General features: G+C 39.1%; 1 protein-coding gene across 4 annotated transcripts; it reads left to right on the top strand.

Annotated features, from left to right (window-relative positions):
* The first annotated feature begins 2,149 nt into the window (after positions 1–2,149).
* On the top strand, positions 2,150–23,130 carry LOC112462719. 4 transcript variants are annotated; one of them, XM_025028638.1, is made up of 13 exons: positions 2,150–3,290; positions 14,464–15,094; positions 16,075–16,365; positions 17,316–17,618; positions 17,759–17,916; positions 18,058–18,229; positions 18,369–18,677; positions 18,765–18,910; positions 19,019–19,916; positions 20,185–20,334; positions 20,862–20,952; positions 21,113–21,182; positions 21,296–23,130. In XM_025028638.1, the coding sequence occupies exons 2-13, from the start codon at positions 14,479–14,481 to the stop codon at positions 22,679–22,681; spliced, it is 4,590 nt and encodes a 1,529-aa protein (XP_024884406.1). In that variant the 5' UTR covers positions 2,150–3,290; positions 14,464–14,478; the 3' UTR covers positions 22,682–23,130. The 4 variants fall into 4 exon arrangements, with proteins under 4 accessions (XP_024884406.1, XP_024884408.1, XP_024884407.1 ...); XM_025028640.1 differs by lacking the exon at positions 2,150–3,290 and adding an exon at positions 5,916–6,034; XM_025028639.1 differs by lacking the exon at positions 2,150–3,290 and adding an exon at positions 14,206–14,297.
* The last annotated feature ends 200 nt before the right edge of the window (positions 23,131–23,330 follow it).

Genomic DNA, 23,330 nt, shown 5'->3' with positions numbered 1-23,330 from the left:
ATTAAGAAAAAGTGATTTTCAATTTGAGAGAAATTCAATTATTTATCTTTATCTCTTCGTTTTAATCTTTTCTTTTTATTTACGTTCTATCAGTGAAGAACTGAGATTGCTTCACATTGTAATGCGTTTAAGCCTCTCGTTCTCAAATCATTTAATAGCTGCAAAAAGGTATTCGTAATTTTGATATTATTTTATTTACCGTGAAGTTTTTAAGTATTCATTTTTTATTTGTATACGTATAGATATGTATAAATTGGATCTATAATTATATATGACTACAATAAGAACGACAGGGTTAAATACCGAAAGTCTCACATTGTAAATTTGAAATTAATTTAGTACGATCCCTCCTCCTCCCCTCTCTCTCTCGCTTATTGTTAATTAGAAATATTTCAAAATACATTTAATAACATATTCGCTTCGACCCGTTGCCCTTTAAACACGGTGTTGTCGCGGAGCATACAGAAACAAGCAAGCTTTTCCATTTTCGCAGAGCGATCATTAGTGATCGTCCGTTTACGCTTGTCGGTCAAACTGGTTAGCCTACAGCCCCGCTGAATGTTTCCGCATTCCACCAAGACGGCGTACTTTCCGAGGACGTGAAAAGGTGGGTAAGGTTATCGATCCTTATCGGCGCGTTCATTCAGGCTCGGCGCGATTTCCGCGAAAATCCGCGTGTCCGATCTTTCCAATTAATCGCGATCGGCGCACGGGGAGGCCAATTACGGCCTTTTCAGCGTGCCGATTGCCACTCACTTTTCTCGAAACCTATAGGCACGCACGTCATCGGCCGATCGCCGGCGGTTCCGCGTAAACTCGGAATCTGCGTTTGCGATTTCTCTTCGCGCTAATTCTAATAAAATTAATCATGAGATCGCCACGTGCGATCGCCTGACGTCAAATATTGAACGAACGCGATACGAAATCTCGTGGGGAAAGCCGAAAGCGTAACAAATATATTATGAATACATAACAAAAAAAATACATCTAGATTCCAGCTTATTAGAGATATGACTTCGACTAAACTTCGATTAAACTTCGATCGATGATTCACTTATCCGGTAGCACCGGTGCTACCTCATTAATGTACAAAATTACACATTATACGGAATTAAATTACATCCCTAATCTGAAGTCAGAAAAATTGAAACTTTTTGAGAAATATTCGAAAAGTTCTGGTAACTTTTGGAGCTTCGGCGAAAAACAGCTGCGACCGGTTGTGTTTACGTCAATAAAACACCAAACGTAGTCGGCGTAAGGTGTCTGGATTATTCTCTGTTTGTTTTGTTTATTCTCTGCTCTTATTGGAATATTGTTGCAAATGTCGAAACTTGATATAATCCTCATGGATAACAGTGGCAAGACCACTATAGGAGACAATGCTCCCTAATTCCCGAAAAGAAATTCTTAAAGTCCCTTTTCCAACATTCTCTTTTAAAATAACAATAAAAATGCTGATGATGTATCTCGAGCCTCATTTAATTTTATCTTTTGTTTGTTGCATTTAGTCCTTTAGAAGCAGAGAACGTCATATTCTTTAATAGATAAAAATGAAATTTTTTTGCTCGAAATCCAATTTTTATTTCCATCTCACTTCGTGATACATATTCTAAAAAAATTCGAAAGTATCTAAAATTGTTTAATTCCGATTTTAAGTATTTCAGATTAAAAATTCTCAATCTGCGTTAGGAATAACAAATTATATAATTATAAAATTCTTTTGACAATATTGTCGCTTGAATTAATCGAAGTTTGGTCAAAGTCATCATGAATTTCAGAGAGCTCTAAACAATTTGTAACAATTTATACATTCGACTATCTTATTCGTTTGTATACGATATATGCTTCTCATCTCATAACGAAATAATTTCGGAAGATAAAGGTAACGAGAGAGAAAGAGAGAGAGGGAGAGGGAGAGCATCAGATATCGGGGCGTCCATCCCGCTCCGAGATTTCGAAGCAATCGAAGCATTTGCGATTGAAATTTGAAAGTGGAGATCGCGATTCGCGGCGATTCCTCGGTCGATATGCATTTTGAAAGGTGGCGCGGCGGCGCCACCTAGCCGAACCACCTCCGCGGTTCCAAGTTCCGAGCTTCCGAGAACGCATCACGCTTGACGCTTGACGTCTCGCTCGAGTCGACGTGACGTCAGTAGTTGATCAGCGGCAGCAGTGGTACGGACACGGGTATACGCGAATCGCGAAACTCGCGCGACGTGTGCGTCACGGCGACCTGGAACGTGGTTTCACGGCGACGAGGAAACGCCGGGAAACGAAGGCGAAGGCGCGACGCGGGTGCCGCGCGACACAGACGGAGCGGAGAGGTGCCCGCGGGTGAAAAGGGAATTAAGAGAATCCACGGTGGCCTCGCGAGGGTCGGCGGCGCAAAGCGGCGCAAAGTGATCCCGTCCCGACGCGCCGCCCCCGGCGCGCGGAGGGCAGCAGCAGGGGGGAAGGCGCGATTCTCCGTCCTCCGTCCCGCATACGACGCCATCTTCGCATTGTGCGGTCGCGCCGTCGCGGACGCCCCGCGGTCAGGTTGACGGCACTGGGCGATTGATCTCGCGCAATACGGACATACATACGCGCGACACGCTTCCTCGCCGTATACGTGCGTGCGTGACACCCGCGCGCGCGCGGGTGCGTGTTTTTTATCCGCGAGAGAATTATATACGGCGCATCTCTCTCACGTTGGGCGCCGCGGAGGTCCCGAGGGACGAACGAGTGGACGGACGGACACGGGCGGACGGCCCCCACTCCCCTCACCTTGGCCACGCATTCGCGAATGTAAACAGAATTCTCCGCCGCGCCGGATATCATCATGCGCGACACGGGCCGGATCGGAGCTCGTCGCGCCCGAGTCGCGCCAAGCCGGAGCTAAGTTGAGCGCCGAGCGAAGTGAAGTTAGCCGCGCCGTCGTAGCCGTCGCGCGCGTGTCGGTGTGCGCGTTCCTCGACCCGGGTCGCGCCGCCATCGGAGAGTGTGTGCGTGTGCGGGATTACCGTGAAGTGGGAACGGCAGCTACGACCGCCGTCGCTCCGGGCTCGCCCCGTTGCGTGTACTCGGCATCTCTCTCTCTCTTCTCCCTCCTTCCCGTCTTCCTTCTCCCGACTCTCTCGCTCCTCCGCTCCTTGTTTCTCTTTTAAACTCTCTCCCTCCTTCTCGCGGTCGCCTAGGATATTCCCGATACCTGAGACGGGTTCGCGTGCGCGAACCGCGTACGGTTCTACGTTGGCTCCGTTGCAATGAGAGATCTCGGCAGGAAACTCGCGGACGAAGCTGCATCCAGGGTGAGTAGTATTTCATCTCTCTCGTTTTCCGCGATTTCTCGCGATTACCGCGAGCCGAGAGGCGAGAATAGCGCAGGGCGCATCGTCGACGACGTCTCCTGTTTTATTCCGACGGCGACGGCGTTTTACGCGATTTGTTGCCGCGCAAATGCTCCGCTCTACAATGCTCGCCTCTCGCCTGTCCATTGAATCGAGTCCCATTGCGATTAACGCACCCTCGCTCCTTCACGTCGTCGCGCGACGTAAAAGATCGCCAGATCGGCCAGTTTCCCCGAGTACGAAACGAACGCGCGGTATAAGATCCGTGCTGAAAAACCGGATCCGGTGACGAGATTTTTTTTCCGCAGGTAGGAAGGTCGGATCGCTAGACGGATGTTTTTCCGCGCCGAGGGAGAGATGCGGATCGCGCGGATCTCTTTTCCTAATGGATATCCGCGCAAAAGTCGCAGGACAGCGGCCGAACCCCTTCTCTTCTTCTCCCGAGGTTCAAGCGTACGGGTTCGCTTACGCGGTTGCGTTCGTGTGCGTGCGGCCGTTCGTCGAGCGGGGTGCGCTCTCTCTCTCTCTCTTCCCCTCTCATTCCTCCGTTCACTCGCTCGCCTGCTTGTAAATCGAAATCCGAGGTGCTTTTCGAGCCGCGTGTTTGTCGCTCGTAAAAAGCCCCCACCGAGCCCGAAGGCAGGAGCGGGATGGCGTACTGCTGTTTGTCTCAGGTTCGCGGACCTAAACCGACGATGGAAACGTATATACGATCGGCAGGCAGGCAGGCAGGCAAGGCAAGGCAAGGCAAGGCAGGCAGGAGCTGGCAAGCCTTTCGTCTCGTTTTGCGGTTTAACGTCCGCAAATTTATTCCTAATATAAATTGAGAAACAGCAGCGGTTTTCGGAATTCGTGCGTTTTCAGCCGCGCGCTTGTTTTCGTCGGTATTTTCCTCCTTTCTCTCCTCCGCTCTAAAACCAAGGTACCTACACTTTGTTCCGTTTTACTAGGGAAATTCATAACAGAGTGTAATTGCAAGAGGAACAAGCCTTTTTTTAGAAAGAAAAGACGTCGACATTTTTATCTTGATGAATACACGTCGGTACGTTTATTATATAATGTTATAAAATATGTAAGGAAAAAGATATGAGATGCATATTGAATACATAAGTTTTATTTATTTGTTTCAATTATTTACCGTTATTGTCTGACGAGTGGCAAGTTTCGAACTCTAACAGTCGAATTGAAAATAAGAAAATTGTACGAGAGTAAACGTCCATACATATTGTGTTAAAGAATTACATGACAAAGATACATGGTGTAGATTGATAATATTTATTTGTCTTTATTCGTTAAAGTTACTGAAGTCTTCGTCTTTTCTTTCTTCTACCTGATTGTGGTAATGACTCTCTCAAGGGTAGCCATCACGAATTATAGCACGTTGAACATATCATCCCTTTTGGCACTGTTTTTTTTGTTACCTTCATCAACGAAAGAGCAATCTCAGCCGATTCAAACATGACCCCAACTGCGCGTTTCAAAACGTTGTTCGGAAGGTACCAGTGTTACAAACAAAAAGCGAAGCTTACCGTTACATGCAAGTAATTGCCTGTCAGTGGTTCACCATGTGAAAACTTTTCGAGATCTAACTTTCTAGAAAAGACTACGAATTTTGGCTGAAAAATCTAGAAAATCTGGACAACGTCTGGATACTAATAATGAGCCTCGACATTAATACTTCGACACCGGAAACAAAGCAGGATTTATGTCCATTTCTACCAATGTAGATTAACTTTAATCGCGGTTTAACGTACTTTTCATCTTTTTCTATAGTTCTTAAAATTAGAGACAGATAAAACGTAAGTTAAGCCAAGATCAAAGTTAATCTGCATTGGTAAAAACGGATATTAATATTTCGCTACGATTTCTATCTCGTAGATTAGACGGCGAAATTAACATATAACTTTTGTGATATAATGCCATTTGAAGAATATATTTTAATAATTTCTTAAAGCATCCAACTCTTATAACTTATAACATTTATTTTTCCAATTTATATATATATTAGATATTTATTCGTATGGGGGAGGGAAGGGGGCAACTGAAGTTTAAGTCAGCTTTTCCACTTACGTATTTAATATTCTGCTAAACACTCGGATCACTCAATTCGGGACTCGACCATTTAATTAGCAACCTTGCAATACGTTGCAATTTATTTAGCGCTGATGAAGAGCTAATTTTAGCGAGGATAAATGCATGAGGATTCGAAGGCATAACGAAAAGGCGTAATATTTTGTGGATGCCATTATTGCCATCGACAAGTCCCAGCCTGCGTACCTCACCACGTACCTATCTGCCTGCTCACCACGTACCTATCTCCGGTTTCTGTATTATTATGTCTGCATTGACATCAACATCACAATACCCGTAAAAAATCTGTCGAGGCATACCGGTAGACGAAGGTTCGAAAAAAATTTGGATGGACAGGCGAAAGAATCCGTCCTCCCTGGAAAGACGGATTCTTTCGTCCGTCCTTTCACGTCTTCGTAATTTTCCAACGTGGCGTTTTTCTAACGTGGAACGCTTTTCTCGCTTTTCATTTGCTATCTTTCATCCCCACCGATCGTCGAGGATCCGCGAGGATCCGGTCCTATTGTGTATGAAAACCACCAGTCTTCGCGCGGATTACAGATCGTTAGCTTGATGGAAATCCTTCCCGTGTTCAGTTTTATTTCGGAGCAGACATCGAACATCGAAGATTAACGGTAATTTAAACATTTGGAATTTGCAGTAAGAGAATTTCACGTAACTAATCGAATTATACCTGTAGGGGTATCTTAGTGGCGAACAAAAGTATCGGCATGCGGCAATATGTAGTTGCTACCCATAAAATGGTCTCTCTTTTCGAAGAAAGTGTGTCCGGAATCGTAATTATATGCGTCAAAAACATAGTTATCGCTTTCTGAATTCTATCGTCGGAATACTTCGGACCCGCAACGGCTCTCACGTTCCTTTATCTCTCACGGAATTGAGAATGAGAACACGATTTCGTAAACACGAGAGACAAAGGAAATAACAGTCGATTTGTCAGTTGTATAGTTAGCGAAAATCTCTTTCTGTTATGGTTTGTCGAACACCGCGAATCGATATTTCCAACGGCGGAGCGATTCGCGAGGGGCACAGAATATTTCTGGAAAACCGTCGGGTATCCCGCGCTGATCAAACAATAGCGCGTCCGTTAATTAGAATGCAAAGTTACGTCTCGCTTCGAACGCGTCTTTAACTCTCCCGCGTGCAATCTCGCCTTTCGAAGAGATATCTCTATCGGAGGATTGTTACGACCGAATTGTCGTTTCACGTGTTTCGTCGCGAAGACATCCTCTCCTCTTCGAATCTTACGACCGAGATGACGTGCGTCCGATGACGCAAATCAAACACTAAAAATTAAATATTAAATATTAAAGGAAATTTAAACCAATATCTTGAGTTAGATAACATTTTTTTATTTTTAATTACCATGTGTGTCGGAATTAATTATTTTAACACAAAACGGTATTATTTTAACTCTGTTGGTGTAGTTAAATTAATTTAACTAATGTAGTTAAATTGCAGTTTTAGTTAAATTAACGAGATATTGAGTAGGAGCGGGCAACCTATAGAAATGATAAAAAAATGACTTAAATTGAGTATAATTTGACATTACGAATTTAATACTGTATTGCTTGTCTCCGCACCGTCTTCTCTATATATATGTAAATATCCGTTACTGTTAATCTATGTTACATTTTTATTTCTCTAAAGACCAATGTCTTAATTGACCTTACCGAACAATCTCGCGTTTATTTTTCGTCCGACTCCTTTATTATCGGTATTTACACGTTTTACAAGTTTTTCAAGTTCTAACGGCCGAATTGTGTACCCTTGTTTAATGATTAAGAATAAATATTATATACATATATATGCGAACATTACCGTGTTCTGTTAGCAAATGAGAAAATTATTTATCTTTGTAAACATTTTTATTTTTTGCTGTAATCTATTTAATTATAGAATATTCAAATTAATAATTATTTTTATGAACATAGTCAAAAAAGAAATGTAAAATGCAGAAAAATGCTGCCATTTGAAAGGTTTCCTTCGGTCTATTCTCGCATTATATACTCAGCTCCATGAAGAACCTTGTGTATTGTTTTTAAACTAACGTCTTTGACCGTACTCTTAACTTATCTGTACAGCAATCTACGACGCATTAGCTCTAGGATTATTTCTCACTGTGTGCTTACAACTTTCCTTTCCTCTCTGACACTTATTTAATTGGCTTAAGCGACCATTTCGCTCCATTTTTTCAAACTTTCTTCATCTGAAATTTTTTGACAAGTGGTATAAGAACCTCTTTTAATTTCTTAAGACCTTTTTTTGTTTATATAAATTTAATACAATTATTTTTTAATGTCGTTTCTTTACTTTTTTTACATCTTATTTTGTAGCTAGTTTATAACCACTTTTTATAACTTATAAATCAACTTATAAATAGTCAAAAAAATTACGAAAACTTTTCAGAAACCGCTATCTTTTTTTCTTGTGATTACATTTATTTCTGTTAATTTCCATAAGGTGCAACTAAAAATGTAAACAAAAAAAAATAAAGGTTCTTACAAAAATTAACATTTTACTTGTCATTTTCTTCGAAAATGCAATTTCATTCTATATAAACCGTTTTGTCGATATTTTTATTCATCATTGTGTGCAGGTGAAGATATAGAATTACCTCCCGGTTTGTTCTCGGAGTTTAATTATGAGCATGCTTGCTTCGGCATAATTATGATGTATTATATCGCATGATGCTATATTGTACCACATGTAATGTTATATAACATCGTGATAAAGTATGTAGCCAAATTTTCTATCAGAAATCGCTCTCGAGTCTCCCTATCTTGCCGGTATTTCGCGCGAGTCGTCGAAGCATCGTTACTCGGTAATCTCGACGTATCGGAGAAAAAAAAAAGAGATATTATTGAGTCTTATTTACTTGCAGCAGTGATTCTTCTTAAGATCTTCTGAAATCATTTGAGAACAAGTACCGCGTTGAACGAGTCATTGATGATTTTTAACGAATCTATCCGGTATTCACAGAAGCGATACCGCTGAATAATCTTTTTTTTTCTAATTGCTGGCAATTCAACAATTAATTAACTCGAACATTTAATATTCCGCTTCGAAAAAAGCACGAGGTTTCGCTTGAATCGCACGGCTCAACGATACGGTTTCATGTATCAGATCGATTTTTTTTTTATCCGTAATGATCGATGGGGCGACATTCTCGAGATTCCAAAGGGAACGAAGTACCCGAGAGTCGTTGAAAGCCAGAATTTGCGAGCGCAGATTATGCCAACAATAATACGTTTTCGGAGATTTGCAACAGGCACCGATGACGCCGAAAAGTTATACAGATATATTAGATACCCGAAAGAGATCAATCTGTCGCGCGTCTGAGCGAAGCCGATATCGCCACGTGTAATCTGGTTCGATGGTAATCGATGAAAAGAAAACGATCGACGCGAACAAACAATGCCGATAACGATGTGTTTGCGAGGAGGATGTATCGTTCCCCGGATCTGGTCGCGCCGATACCTCGCCTCGCGCCATGCATTGCCATATTATAGCCGCGTGGACCGGTCGCGAAAAGCGCATTCGCGCGAACGCCCCTTCGTCTCATCGGGGCGGCCTTTTTTTTCTTTTTTTAGAGAAATCTGTCATTCCACGAGCGCTCGCGCGGAGATATAAATACACGGCGCGCCGCGGGCGGCGCGGGGAGGCCGCGCTTCCTCAGAAAGCGTCCGCTACGCGAGCTCTCCGCGCCTCTTAATCCGATTTGCGCTATTTGCGAAATGTATGTATCTCGGCGCGTCTTCCGAGAACTGCGACTTCCGGTGGAAATTTATCTTTGTTTCGTAATGCATCTTTCTTCACGCGACACACACGGTGCGCCGCGCGTGAATGCGTAACCCGCGGCGTGGCGCCTCGCTGAAATAAATTCGATAAAATTGCGTGTGTTCTCGGGGTATGCTCTCTTATCGTCAGCTCTTAAGTTTACGAAAGACGTTGATATTACGTCAACGGCCCCGCCGGCTTCGAAAACAGAAACGTAATACGACGTCATCGGTCACGAAAGTGTCAATAAAGTTTGACGATAAAAATAAAAATTAATTACCCGAGAGTATACACACAGAGCCTTCCTTATAACTGTCTTATCAACGCTCCCGTTACCACGTGTTATGTACATGCAACCCCGATGCGTCTATGAAAATGATAATTATAACGACGATAAGGAATATCCGGGGAGAATACCGCAGCTTCGAATTTGCATCGCGACGTTTTAGAAATGATTGGCGTAGGTCAAAAGAGAACGATCTCTTATCTGAAAAACAAATAATTAATAAGAGACAATTCTCCGTTTAACGTTGCCTCTTTTCAAAAGATTTCAAAAAGTGTTGAAATGTTTTGAAATATTTCGAAATTTGATCAGATCCCTTTTAAATATCGATAATTATCTTTCCAATTAGCGATCGGTCTAATCCTTATCGAGAATATAGAAATACCAATAATTTTCCGAGTTTTAAGAATACCGAGAATTAATTGTAGTCGAGGCTCAATTTTCAGCAAAAGCAATGCACATTTCTGGATACCCGATCCGAAAACTGCAACGTGAACGATCCGCGGAGTTCTCACATTCGTATATTCGTATTGCAACGCGAACAATGCCTGCAATGCCCGATATACGAGCAGCGGACGTAATCGTAATCGCGGCGCGACGCGATTAAAACGAAGACTCGGGCTTTTTATCAGTTTTCTTTATTATTCCGCGATCTGTCTTGCGACTGCGAGCGGCTGCGAGCAGAGGGCACGGATCGCGAGAACGGAACGCGAGCGTCGAGTAAAGTGGCAGCGATCGATTTATCGGCGAGATAAAGCGCGCACACGATACCGTTCCCCGATTTCGCCTAGCTAGCTCCCTGAACTCCGCAAATACGACCCGATGTTGTTTTCGCAACGACGGTATATCGATCGCCTTTCTCTCTCTCTCTCTCTCTTTCTTTCTCTCTCTTTTTCTACGCGATTCCGCCGCTTGGATTCCGTTGCGAGCGCAGAAAAATCGCGCCGAAGCGAAGGTGAGAAACGTACGGTCACGGTCTCTTCCAGCGCAGAACAGAAATACGAGATTCATCCAAAGGTTCTTTCTATCGTTATCAATTTCGGGTCGGATTCTTTACTTCGCGACACATATTACTCGGTATTCCACAACACGATGCACCTGTTATTGTTGTGTGGATAAAAATGCGATGAAATGCAGAGTTCGAGGTGTAAAATAAGCGAGAAGTAAATTTTCGAATAAATTTTCACTCCGCATGCTTATCCTCTCTACAAACAATTTTTCCATTAAAAGATTAATCTGGATTGTAATTCTTACCAATGGAACTTTTCCATTAAAAGATTTAATATGGATTACATATTTTACAAACGAGTCCTTTTTCCATTAAGAGATTAATGTGGATTATAAATTTTATGAAAGCGAATTAGTTCTTAAAACTAATTTTTAAACTTTCGTACGTATATTGAAAGATTAATTTTCGCAGAATCGATCTCGCGGCGTATTTAATTTTCTCAATAAAATTGAAGTTTAAATTAGTCTGTTAAAATACGAATTAAATGCATATGAAAGTTGGTCGATTATCGCAATATTGCAAAATATTTCTTACTGCAGAATGCCTGTATATATATATCTGAATAATAATTCCACAAAGAGAAAGAAAATGTTTCTGCTGGTACACAGTATTATATATATATATAATACACATAACAGTATATGTATGTTATATACATATAACATACATATACTGTGTACCAGCAGAAACATTTTCTTTCTCTTTGTCAAGTTATTATTCAGAGATAGAGAAAAAAAGAAGATTCGAAGATAGAAAGAAATAACCTGATGAATTTTCCTGTTACATTCACGTCAGTAATAATGTATTTGTGTAAAGAGTCATTTGCATATTTGTGGAAATGTTTCCTATCGCGATGTGTGTTATGCAATGCACATTATGAATAATTTATTTTGTGATTAATGATTTCAAACTTTTCTTTTTTTTTACAAAATTATATAGGTTTTTTATTTTTTCTTCTCGTAAGTTATTTTTTAAACCATAGATTTAATAATTATTACATCATTTATTGCAGCATTCTAATCTTTAACGTTTTGTACATACTATATATATGCATATACATATATCCTTCATAAAGCTTTAAATTAATTTATTTAATTTTAGCTTTATTATACAAAGGAGGGTATACATTTTAGGCATTTTGGAGAGCACGCAGGGATCGTTGGATTCATATTTTTTTTTACTCACAATCAGTATCACTTGCTGAATCCGAGAAAAATGGTCAAAAAAATCCTAGTATCCAGGAAAAGTTTTTAAACACATTTTATACCGAAGAAAGCAACGATTGATTTTATCACTCGAGCCAGCTCAGCAAATTTCTCTTAATATATTTTTATTAAAATCGTGGCTTTATACTTGTATTAAACAAGATTTTATGACAAAGGCTATTATTATAGAGTATCTAATATGAAATGAAATACTATGGATCGGAATAATAGGCTACAAATGAGGCCTACAAATGAATGTTGGTACACCTGTAACAGAGATTACGGATCTGACTTTGAAGTCATATAGTCGTAACAATTATATGCTTTTGTATGTTTTTTTATGTTTTGAAACTATATATGTTTTGAAACTAAGCCTTTTTCCTTTCTCATCAGGACCTGAATCCTGCAATGGTAAAATTACCTTAAGCTATGTACATATATGTATTGTTTACGAGCAATGTTACGAGACCTCATTCTGGCTCTTACGAATAAGGGTGTTTCCGGAGAAATATATGTAAATCTCGATAACCCGGATCAGATTCTTTATTCATCATCTCGAACTCGTACTCACCGTCAAACAAATGATCTCCACGTAAGATTTTGTCAATAAAAGTTGGTACGGACCACTCAAGTTTCGGAGTTTTTCGTTGGAAAATCAAAGAAAAATAAGAATGTCTTCTTTTTTCAATTTTTCAAACTGACGTCTTTGTCGGTTTAATCGACAACCTAACCACATTTTTCTACTAATAATTACTTGATAATGATAAGTGTAGAGCAGCTGTAACATTGTTTGCTAAAATAAATTTACCGAATGTTCTGCAATTACGACAATTTTTTTGACCATTTTTCTCGAATTCAACAAGTAATACTGAGCGAAAAAAAATGCATACCGTTCTTTAATAAGGCTTTAAATTACATTTCTATTTCAATAAATAAAATTTACTTAACAAAGCTATATTATAAATTTAATAAGGCTTTAAACTTCATTTTCATTTCAATACATTAAATTTATTTAACATAGCTGTATTACAAATTTAATAAGGCTTTAAATTCCATTTCTATTTTAATTTAATTTAAAATAAAGCTTTATTATCTATATATATAAATTTAATTAAGCTTTAAATTCCATTTCAAGATTTTAATTTAAATTAATTAAAAAATGTAGACATTTCTAAAACCAGTTATTAAATATCGTTAAACTATTATTTATTAAATAACTTTGTTTAATAATAAATGTTAATACATGACAAACAATATTTACATTTTAAAGCTGAAGATACATTAAAAAATGATTAAAATACAATTATATTATATTTTTTAATCTTTTTAGGAAAAATTTTTAGATTGTTTTTTGCACATTTTAAACTACGTAAAATGATTTCTGGATATATTTATGTATCTAAGAGAAGAGGTTGGAAATAGTCTTTGCGCGGATCAGATTAAGGATTAAGCAATGCGTCTGCAACTGTGCGAAGTGTTAAATAAAAGTTTATTAATTATACAATTATTATTATATAAATTCTATCATGTATTCCAGTATTCTTTTCTGATGTTTACAAAAACTTATGCCAAAAATAAGAAACATACAAAATTTCCATACTCTATAAATATAAACAATTATATATATGACTATAAAATGTAATAATATAAAAATGGTAAAAAGTCCATACACACACACACACACACACACACACACACACACACACACACACACACACACACACACACACACACACACACACAAACGATAAAGATGAAAATCAATGAAAATAAACGTAGAAGAATAAGCAATTGATTTACAGAGGGATATTTTCAAAGGGTTATAAAAGCGACAAATAAAAAAGATAAATGTAACAAATACTATAATAAAATAAATAATGCTCAAGATAGAGGACACACTGTCAATGTTATCATTTTAAGAGGAAACATTGAGTAATCAGGAACCGGGTTTTTGGGAGATTAGGAGACATTGTGCTAAATGATTTATATTCTTCTTATTACACTATTACCCAAAGGCGTTTTTGAAATTTTTATAATCACAATTTTTTCCAATACAGAGCAGGGAATAAACAAAACAAACAATGGGAAATATATTGTATATGTATGTACATAAATGGTTTATGCTGATAAAGATTGGCACTTTATTAATATGCATACAAGTCAAAGTTGTTTCTCGCCGGAGCTACAAGTTTTCAGAACTTTTGGAATATTTCCCAAAAGATTCCGATCTGTAGAGCTTTTCGGATCATCGGATTAGGGATACTCAATCTGTATTTACATATCTTGGAAAGGTTTCTCGTATGCAAATATTAATCGTCGCGAGACTATGTTCACATTATTGACCGTGATACGTGACGAAATATAATAACGACTTTATTAGAAGCACAGTCTCCACGTGTCAAGAATTCGCTCATGTATACCTCCCCCCTACATTCCTCGTATGTTTCCTAGACCACTGTAGTCAGTTGCGTCCTAACTCGTACACGGTTCACAGGCAGCGACTGTCTTCCTCTTCTCTCGTTAATTTTTGTCAACGTAACGAGCCGATATTCCAACACTTTTATCTCAACTTTTAGTAATTCGATCTCTAGAATTTACTTGTAATTAAAAAATTTTTTGTATTCTTGTTAGAAGATCCAGTGTTCGATTTGACGAGAATCTTTTAACATCTTTGATGTATTTTTAACAGTAGTTTCGTGTGGTAACACATCGATATTTTATGTACGATTTTAAGATGTGCTTTCATTGAATCTATTTGTCTTTCAGTGACGGAAGTGCAAGATGCCTTCAATCGATACGCGATCGATAAGAGTGCCTGGAGAAATGGATCGGTGTCCATTGCGCAGACCAGACGCTACATCGAGACATGCTGAATGCCGATTCACGCTGGATGTGTCCAGCACATTGGAATCGTCCCCCGTCGTTTGCGACAATTTTCGAACATGCTGCGACGTATCCAACACCGCCAATGCCGTCCCGTTCAAAAAGGATACCGTCACGACGCTGGAAAACGAGCCCAATAGTGCGGCTCGCTTGCAACAAAACACTTCATTATCTCACAATGTCCGTTCAACTGACCTATGCTCGTCGCAAAAAGAATCATTTGATCGTCCCATCGCTGTTTGTGATCATGGACGTGATACAAGTGTAATAGACCACCGAAATCGCCATGGTTCTACGCGAAGGAGCGACGCGATGAGATACTCTCACGCGGCGGATGCATTCTCGATAATGAGATACGGTTTCAATCAAACGTTAGGATTAATGATCATCGATTGGATAACGAACTCTTCCTGGAGGAGATTGCGAACCTGCTTTCCTCTCTTAATCTGCTTTTTACTTTGTGTGACGCAGTCTACCGCCCACACTTGTTCAGTTGGATTAAGTACACCGGGATGTAAGTTTCGTTCAAATATATCTTTGCGTATGAACACAATCGACGGACAAATATATGATACGTTTTATTCACGTACTGGATATTACGCGTTAGCAATTACTGAATTAGTTATTAGAACTAACATTTTAATGAGTTTTTTAACACCGTTTTTAACTATCGAGTCAAATTGTTGAATTTATTTAGAACCGACGTTTTAAAATATTGACTGATGACTATGTATCTGACTTTGCCATTGCTTCCTATACTTACTTGCGATTCGTGATTAACTCTGTTCACTTTTAGTTCTTTCTCATATTATGCCGTATACTTTTCAAAATTCAGATACCTTTTATTTTATTTTGGTAATTTATTGTGCTAAGGAAGACACTAACAATAAGTAAAGTCAGAACGTCCACAATGTTTTTGGTCCACCTTTGGACAATAAAATATAGAATATTTTCACTTGTAACATCTTTATTTGCTTATATTTAGCCTCTTGACTCTCATTATTGTTTTTACACTTAACAAATGTTTACCTTTTTAACATATATAATATATGTGTGTACATAATACACATTTGAAGACGGTGCATACATTCAAATGTACGTGTATACGAGCCGAGATAAAAGCCGTTGTCTTCTGTTTCTCTCGCATGCGTACCGCTGCGCTAGAATTATAAATAAAGCATATGTCTTATCTCTCCTTTTGGAATTCTAGTCGAGCTAAATGTATATATCTATATTTAATACGCGAGCTGTACAGTTCACATCGAAATTGCCAACTGCCTGTTAGAATGTATTCTCGCGATATCACTATTTTAGTTTTTATAATACTATGAACTTTGTAACACATATATAAATTTTGATTTAATTTTTTTTTATTCTATTCGCTTAATGAGTTTGCTTATATTCATTAATTGAGGAATTTTTACAATTAAAATATAAATATATTTTATTCTATTTGAAATAGTAACGCTATAAACTTTATCTTATTCTTTGTAGGGACCTGGCCACAAGGTGATATCGTTATCGAACATGGTAAACCACTCAAAATGTTCTGTCTATTAAATCAGACGATCGTGGATATTGACTATCGTGGTAAAAGTGCGGAAGATCTTCGATTCTTTCGTAATGATCAGGAACTGGAATCGGAATTCGTCACAGTAATTAATGAAACAACGATAGAGCTGTTCATCAAATCGCCACCAGCCTCCGATGACATGTATAATTGCAAGTTGAAAATAAACAACAGCGACTATATAGCAGTTTGTCTCAATAAGGTTGTAGTTGGATGTAAGTAATTATTCTCATTTGAATTATCTTTTGTGTATTATCTTAGCAGGGTATATTATATTAGTAGATCTCCGAATTGATGCAACAACCGAAAAAGAGACGATTTCTCGTGAAAAAATAAGTCAAAATAAGATGGAATAACGTTTTTTTTACATAAAGCTCGTAAAATTAATGTTATTCTACATTTTTCTTACTTTTTCATCTCTTTAGCTTTTTGATTGTGTCATTAGTTTTGAGATTTGTATATGCTCTATTCTATTTCTACTAAAGAATATATTTTCGGTGAATCTGATGAATTTAAGAGTATTGAGAAAGCATATATATCTTGCACTATTTACAATCATACATATCTGAAATATGACTATCTATACATATTCAGTAAATGTACGCATTTGTTCTTATCAGCACGACCCGATGATGTTTTGCGGAGACAGCACAGTGCATTGATTCTCTTTTCATTAGAGTTATAAGTAAATCGTTTGACACGCACACGTCTTAGAAATCGTTTTACTATCATCGACGATAAAGATAACTAGAAAACAGACGATGTATAATACTAAGAGTTAGTTAAATCACTTCTTATCCTGTAGAAATTTGAAGAAGCAATATTTTAATTAAATTTTACACAGCAAATTATACATTTATATTATATTTATATTTATTTAATAGATTTTATAATTTTAACATAATATATATATATAACATAAAGTATCCGCAATCTTAGAAGTGATAGAAATTGAGAATTTATACCGATGAAAGAGTAAACTCGTAGGGTTGCGATACAAAGCAGATTGTGATACGCAATGTTTACAAGTACAATTTCACAAGTATCTGTTATTAACATATTTAATGAATATTAAAAGCTATTTTTAAAAATTATGTATTTAAAAAGAACACACATTTCTTTCTTATGTGAAATGTTTTATTTTATTCGTTTTGTTTCACGATAGTTCCACCACGTAAGCCTAAACACTTCGACTGTGTCTCCTATAATTGGGAAAGCTTCAATTGTACATGGGAGCCGGAACATAATTTTGTCCATACAACATACGATTTAATGTTCCAATTACCTGGAAGAACAGGAGCGATGTATTATTGTCCGCTCGCGACGACAGCAGAGAATTCATGCATGTGGGATATATATTCCGATCCAATATACAGGCAGCCGTATCCATTTTATATTTTCATACTGAAAGTGTCTAATGCTTTTGGGACCGAGAACTTTACATATCGTGTCCAACATTATCCTAACGGTATGTAAATTTTATACAGGCCATTATTTATACTTCCTAAAATATCTTGCAATAAATAATGAGAAATGTCGTGCAATATTTGATGTCGCATATATTTGAATACACTTGATGTTTAAAAATAATTGTGTCGTTGTTTTCAGTTATTCCGGCCAAACCGTACAACCTCACCTTAATAAACAAAACATCAGAAAGCGCACTTTTATATTGGGAGCTCCCCTTTCCGATGGCGACATTTCCAGTTGGTGTACATCACAAAATTATGTATCAACATCAATGGGATCATGAAAGAAATTGGAAGGTACAATCATATTGATAAAAGCGACATTTTTTTATTGTGTTAGATAATTTGTCGATATCGTAATTACCGGATTGAAAAATATATTAATCCAGCGATAAACAATGATAATTTTGATCGAACTTATTCTTCTCTTGTCTATAGGTCGTCAATATTACACATCCTAAGAATAGGGAGCAATGGCTTTTTAATCTTACCGGATTGGAGTACGCTAATACAGTGTATGATGTTCGCATTTATTTAAAAAGCTCGACAGCTGTAAGAACAGATCGATGGAGTGATTTCAGTGTTGTTGCATTCAGAACATCACCAAAATGTAAGTAAATTTATGAATTAGAAAGAGAATCTATTATCTTGTGCCTTTGTTATTTATTTAATATAATTGCATACTGCAAATAGACTATGATTAATTATATCTATCTGTTTCTATTAAATGTTTTCTCATTTGACTTTAGTGCCTGGCGCTGCACCGCGAACTGACATTGGTAGTTTCGAAATTGCTGAATATAATGGAAGCAGGGACGTATACTTGTATTGGCAAGCGATACCGCAGAATCAAGAGAACGGCGATAATTTCAAGTATCAAATCATTCACGTGGAGGAAAATGGCCACAATGTTGCGCTCACACCAAGCGAAACGACCAGGACATACGCCAAGTTGAAGGGAATCAGTTTCAACAGCTATTTATTCGAGATCGTCTCAACGAACGAGGTCGGTGCTAACAGTAGCCGTGCGAGAATATACGTACCAAATCAGCAAGAAAGTGAGTATATTAAGAAGGTAGATGTTAAGAGAGAATATGAAGATTTAAATACATCTAACAATTAATACGTTGTTATTTTGTTCGCAGTACCGCATGAACTAGCATTCACAAAAATTGCTTTCGAACATGGATTATATGAATTATCCTGGAAGCCGCCGTTCGCAGATCGTAATATCGTGAATTACACGATCTTCTGGTGCGACAACGAGCGTGATCGTCCTTATCAGTGTACCGTATGTATCAATACTTCTCTTCATTATTCGAATAGATTATTCGAAATATACTTTTTTTTTATTCGAAAATTCAAGGTGCACGTAGCGTTAAACATCATATATTTTCAGGGTTACTTGGACTGGGTGCATGTTCCTAAAAATACTATGATCTACAATATAACTGTGCCGGATCCGTCCAAGGTATACCAATTTGCAATCTCCGTCAATACTGAGAGAGGTAGCAGCGGTATGATATGGTCGTCATGCACGGTAATTCATAACAAAGTGCTCGGCAAGATGAAATCTGTATGGATTAATCGCATTGGATCGCACTTTATCGAAGTCGGTTGGAAGCTTGATTGCTCGGATCGCATCGGGATAATCGAGGGATTCAACATCTACTATTGTCCCATAATGTCACCGTTGAATGTCAACTGCAACGGTTCCATGCTTAATAGCACCATCAAGGCAGATGCGCGTACGATACATGGCACTATTGACAATCTGAAGCCCTACACCACGTACATGTTGAATGTCGCGGTGCTGACGAAGAGCGGCGAGGGTTTGCGTAGTGATCCTCTGTATAATACCACTCTCGAAGCGGCGCCCAGCACTCCACCGTTAAACGTGAGAGTCACTGACAAATCCAATACGACACTGCATATCTCATGGAAAAATCCGCAGGCGATGAATGGCGTGCTCAGATACTATGAGATCGAGTACAACGGTCAAGTCATGAAAGTGGAGGAAATAACTCATATCAAACTGATGGGTTTGAAACCGTATACGAAGTATTCTATTAGAATCTCCGCATGTACCGTAAAGTGCAGTGAAAAGTCAGAGACAGTAAATGAGTTCACGAGAATTGGTGTACCCGGCAAAATCAATATGCCTTTAGTGCGCTTCGTGAACTCCAGCCAAGTGATCGTCCAGTGGGAGCCACCGCAAGAACCGGCCGGTCCAGTAGAGGCCATGTATTACGAAATAGAGTACGGAAATGGCATAGTTCAAAACGTCTCTAGAACAGGTGAGATTAGTAAGAAAATTTAAGGGAATTTCGGAGTTAAACTAAACTAGGAGGAAAATATTCCTTTCAAATATAATTCAATTTTCTTGATCTTCAATTATTCTGTTTTTCTATTTTATTCCTATTTCGCCGATTGAATGGTAAAATGATAAATATAAAGTCGTGATAGTTGCAAAAAATAAAAATAAAAAGAAATAGTGAAAGATTGGGGAACTATAGAGGGAAGAATACGAAAGCTTGATAATCATACTTTTTGTTCATATTGCAGAAGTGCAATTGCCCATTCCCGATTGCAAGAACGTCGAGCACCGAGAGCAGAAGCACAAGTTCCGGGTCAGAGCTGTCAACACCAATCATAACGGCCAGATTTTGAAAGGATTCTGGTCCGACTTTGGGGAGGGGAATTGTTATAATAACGGTATTTTTATTGTTTAACATTAAAGAAAGCAAACACGAAAGAGATTAATACTATTTTATACAGACACGTTTGCTTTCTTATAAAATTGGCTACATTTGTCGCACCCACGATTCACATACACACATACATGGCATACGTTAACATTTGTGAGGTAAATGAAGGCGACGTTTATTTAAAGGACGTGACTATTTAATATCTTTTTTATATGAGAAATAATAATGTTGACTATAGTTTTTTTAGATATAATTGCGTAACCGGTTTATATGACTCGCAAGACCAACTCTTTCTTCATCCATTTCTTCGTTATTTCAACAACTATATTCTTGAACAATTCTCTTTGTTGTTTTTTGGAATCATGTTTTTGGAACCATATTTCCTACAATCTTTGGTAGAGTATTAATTTTTTATGTCATTGGGATTTTCTTCATATTGATGAAACAGATGCGATAGTATCACACATACACGTTTAACGCGGATATTATTACGCAATTATTCTAATTAGTGAATGTATATTTTCCATACAACAGGATTGTCGAACGTCGCATTGGTTATCATATGGATGGTTGGCGTCTTTAGTATCACAGCATGCATCGCGTGTCTCGTGTACATGTTCAAGAGGTAATAAAACTTCTATTCTCCAACAATTCTCTATATGCAAACATGATACATTTAAATAACTTCTAACTTTCCGCAAATTATGAGAAAATAATTTTTATTTAATTACAACCGTTTCAGCTCTATACATGCTTTAACACGCTTTGTGCTATTTTTCTTACAGAATGTGGATAAAATGTCGAGCTATGCGAGATGTCGAAGTGAAACTACCGCCCGGACTTGCTCCAGATATGGTGAGATTCTCTCTCTGTCCCGTTTTTTTTATATTTTACAATTACTTATCGAAAAAAATGCGGCAAAATTAAAAAAATACAGTATAATGTAATTTCTATTTTATTTTGTACAGAAGCTGCTTGAGAAGAACAATGAACTACACATACGGCAGCCGTCCGCCGATTCGAGTGGCTGTTCGAGCGGTCAAGAATCCGTTACCTCTTCGCTTACGGCGGAATCTCAAGTTTGCAGTGACAGCGGCACCGAGGTCGATGCGGTGCGTACACCATCTGACAAAGTGAAGAGTCAGCCTGTCCGCGAAATGACCCATCTGCGACAGAGAAGCACTACACGAATACCGGCTTCATTATTATCAGAGGTCACGCCCTGGGAGTATGTCAAAGTTGGCAATTCCGGTGAGGCGACTTCCGAGGAGACTGTATCATTAGCGCGGTCCACGCCTAATTTGACGAACAGCGCAATGTTGAAGAGCTACTCGCCATCGCAACACGCCTGGTCCAGCACAAATTACATCAGCATGCCGTCCTCTTCTGAGGCGCTATTGAGCAATCCGAGCCTCATTCCGCGAAAGAACACCGCTGGCGGCAACAGTGGCGACGGCGACAGCAGCAAGGACGGTGATGACACCAATGACGGTAGTCACGGCGACAACAACAGCAGCGACAGCAACAATGACAGCGGCGACGATAGCGGCGATGCTTTAATATCGATCAAATTTGAAGATGATTTTGAGAAGGAGAAACAGAAGCTGACCATCGATGAACTAGACAAGATACGGCCGATCATCGATCTGAAGAAGATAGATATACTGGTATCTCACATTAATCCCGACAAGATGACAATGGCGACGCCGTACGTTCAAGCGGGTCTGATAGACGAGATACCCGAATTGCCTTCCTGTATACCCAAGCATATACAAGCCAGAAACAGCAATCTGATGTGCGGCACCTTTAATATTAAAGATAATCAGAATTTATGCAAGAAAGAATACATGTCATTCCCGCCGGCTTTCCCCACCAATACCACCTTGACTTCGGCGAGTCCGAAGTATATCTTAGCATCGATAATGCCCGAGGGAATGACGATGCCGCCTATGAAGGCAGATCAAGAATCTTTGCCGCAGAAAACGCTCTACGATCCGCACAGTTCCACGACGAGCGATACCTCGTACAATCTTGCGAGTTCCGCGCACGAGACACAGCCGCAGGAGCAGCAAGAGAAAATGGAGACGCTCGCGGACGTGACGGAGGGCATCGACGAGAGCGGCAATAAGGACAACGCGGTGGATCTCGGTGCGTCCTGGTCGACAACGGATGCAACGGTAGAGGGGAAACAATTGAACTCTAGTTATATCACCCTCGCGGATTTATCACCTCCCTCGGCAGGACCGTCTTACGTGCGACTTGAGAAGATGCCATCGTCACTGCCGCAGACGACGATGAGTCAATCGGACGAGCAGTACGCAGAGGTGACGGTTGTGCCAAGTACAGTTCAGTGAGGTGAGGAGAGAGATACGCTCTCGTCTCGTTTTTCTCCTGTTTTTCGCGACGGTGATTATTGCCACTTGCGTAGACGGACGAAGTAAGTGCTACACTGTAAGATTGCGGTATATAAGATGGCGGTGCACGTGAGAAACTGGTGATGTTTGAATGTAAGATTGTGGCACTCACGCGAATCGACTGAGCTGAGCAACGACCTTTTTCAACCTCAGAATGAAGTCCAAGTTATTGAAATACGAAGAGATTTAAAGAGACTTCCCTCCTGGAACGTTTCATACTTGCTTCGAAAATAAGACTGGGTCTAAGCTAAAAAGAAGGTCACTGGCTTGGGAATTAAATGAATTATTGGAAATTCATTTATTGGTAAAAGAGCTCCTCGAGGAGTCTCACGTTTGAAGACGCTTCTTTAAATGGCTATCGCTAACAAAAAGTTTTATGCACAAAACATCCGTACAAAAGATAATGGAATGCGCAAGAAGCGCGAATTGTAGAGTCTTTAAGGAAATTTCTTAAGGAAGCGTTTTCTAGTTCCCAGCTGGCGTCTTCTTGTTTGATTATGCTTGCATATCCGGCGCGATATGCATATGCACGCGGCACGATACGTTCGAACGACGAGAACGTTAGATTGGTGTTCTCGTTCACCAAAGT

The sequence above is a fragment of the Temnothorax curvispinosus genome, unplaced genomic scaffold (assembly GCF_003070985.1).
Source record: "Temnothorax curvispinosus isolate PA1 unplaced genomic scaffold, ASM307098v1 QBEX01012733.1, whole genome shotgun sequence".
Lineage (NCBI taxonomy): Eukaryota > Metazoa > Arthropoda > Insecta > Hymenoptera > Formicidae > Temnothorax > Temnothorax curvispinosus.
Note: the sequence above shows the minus strand (reverse complement) of the source record. Positions and strands in the feature narration are given on the sequence as shown.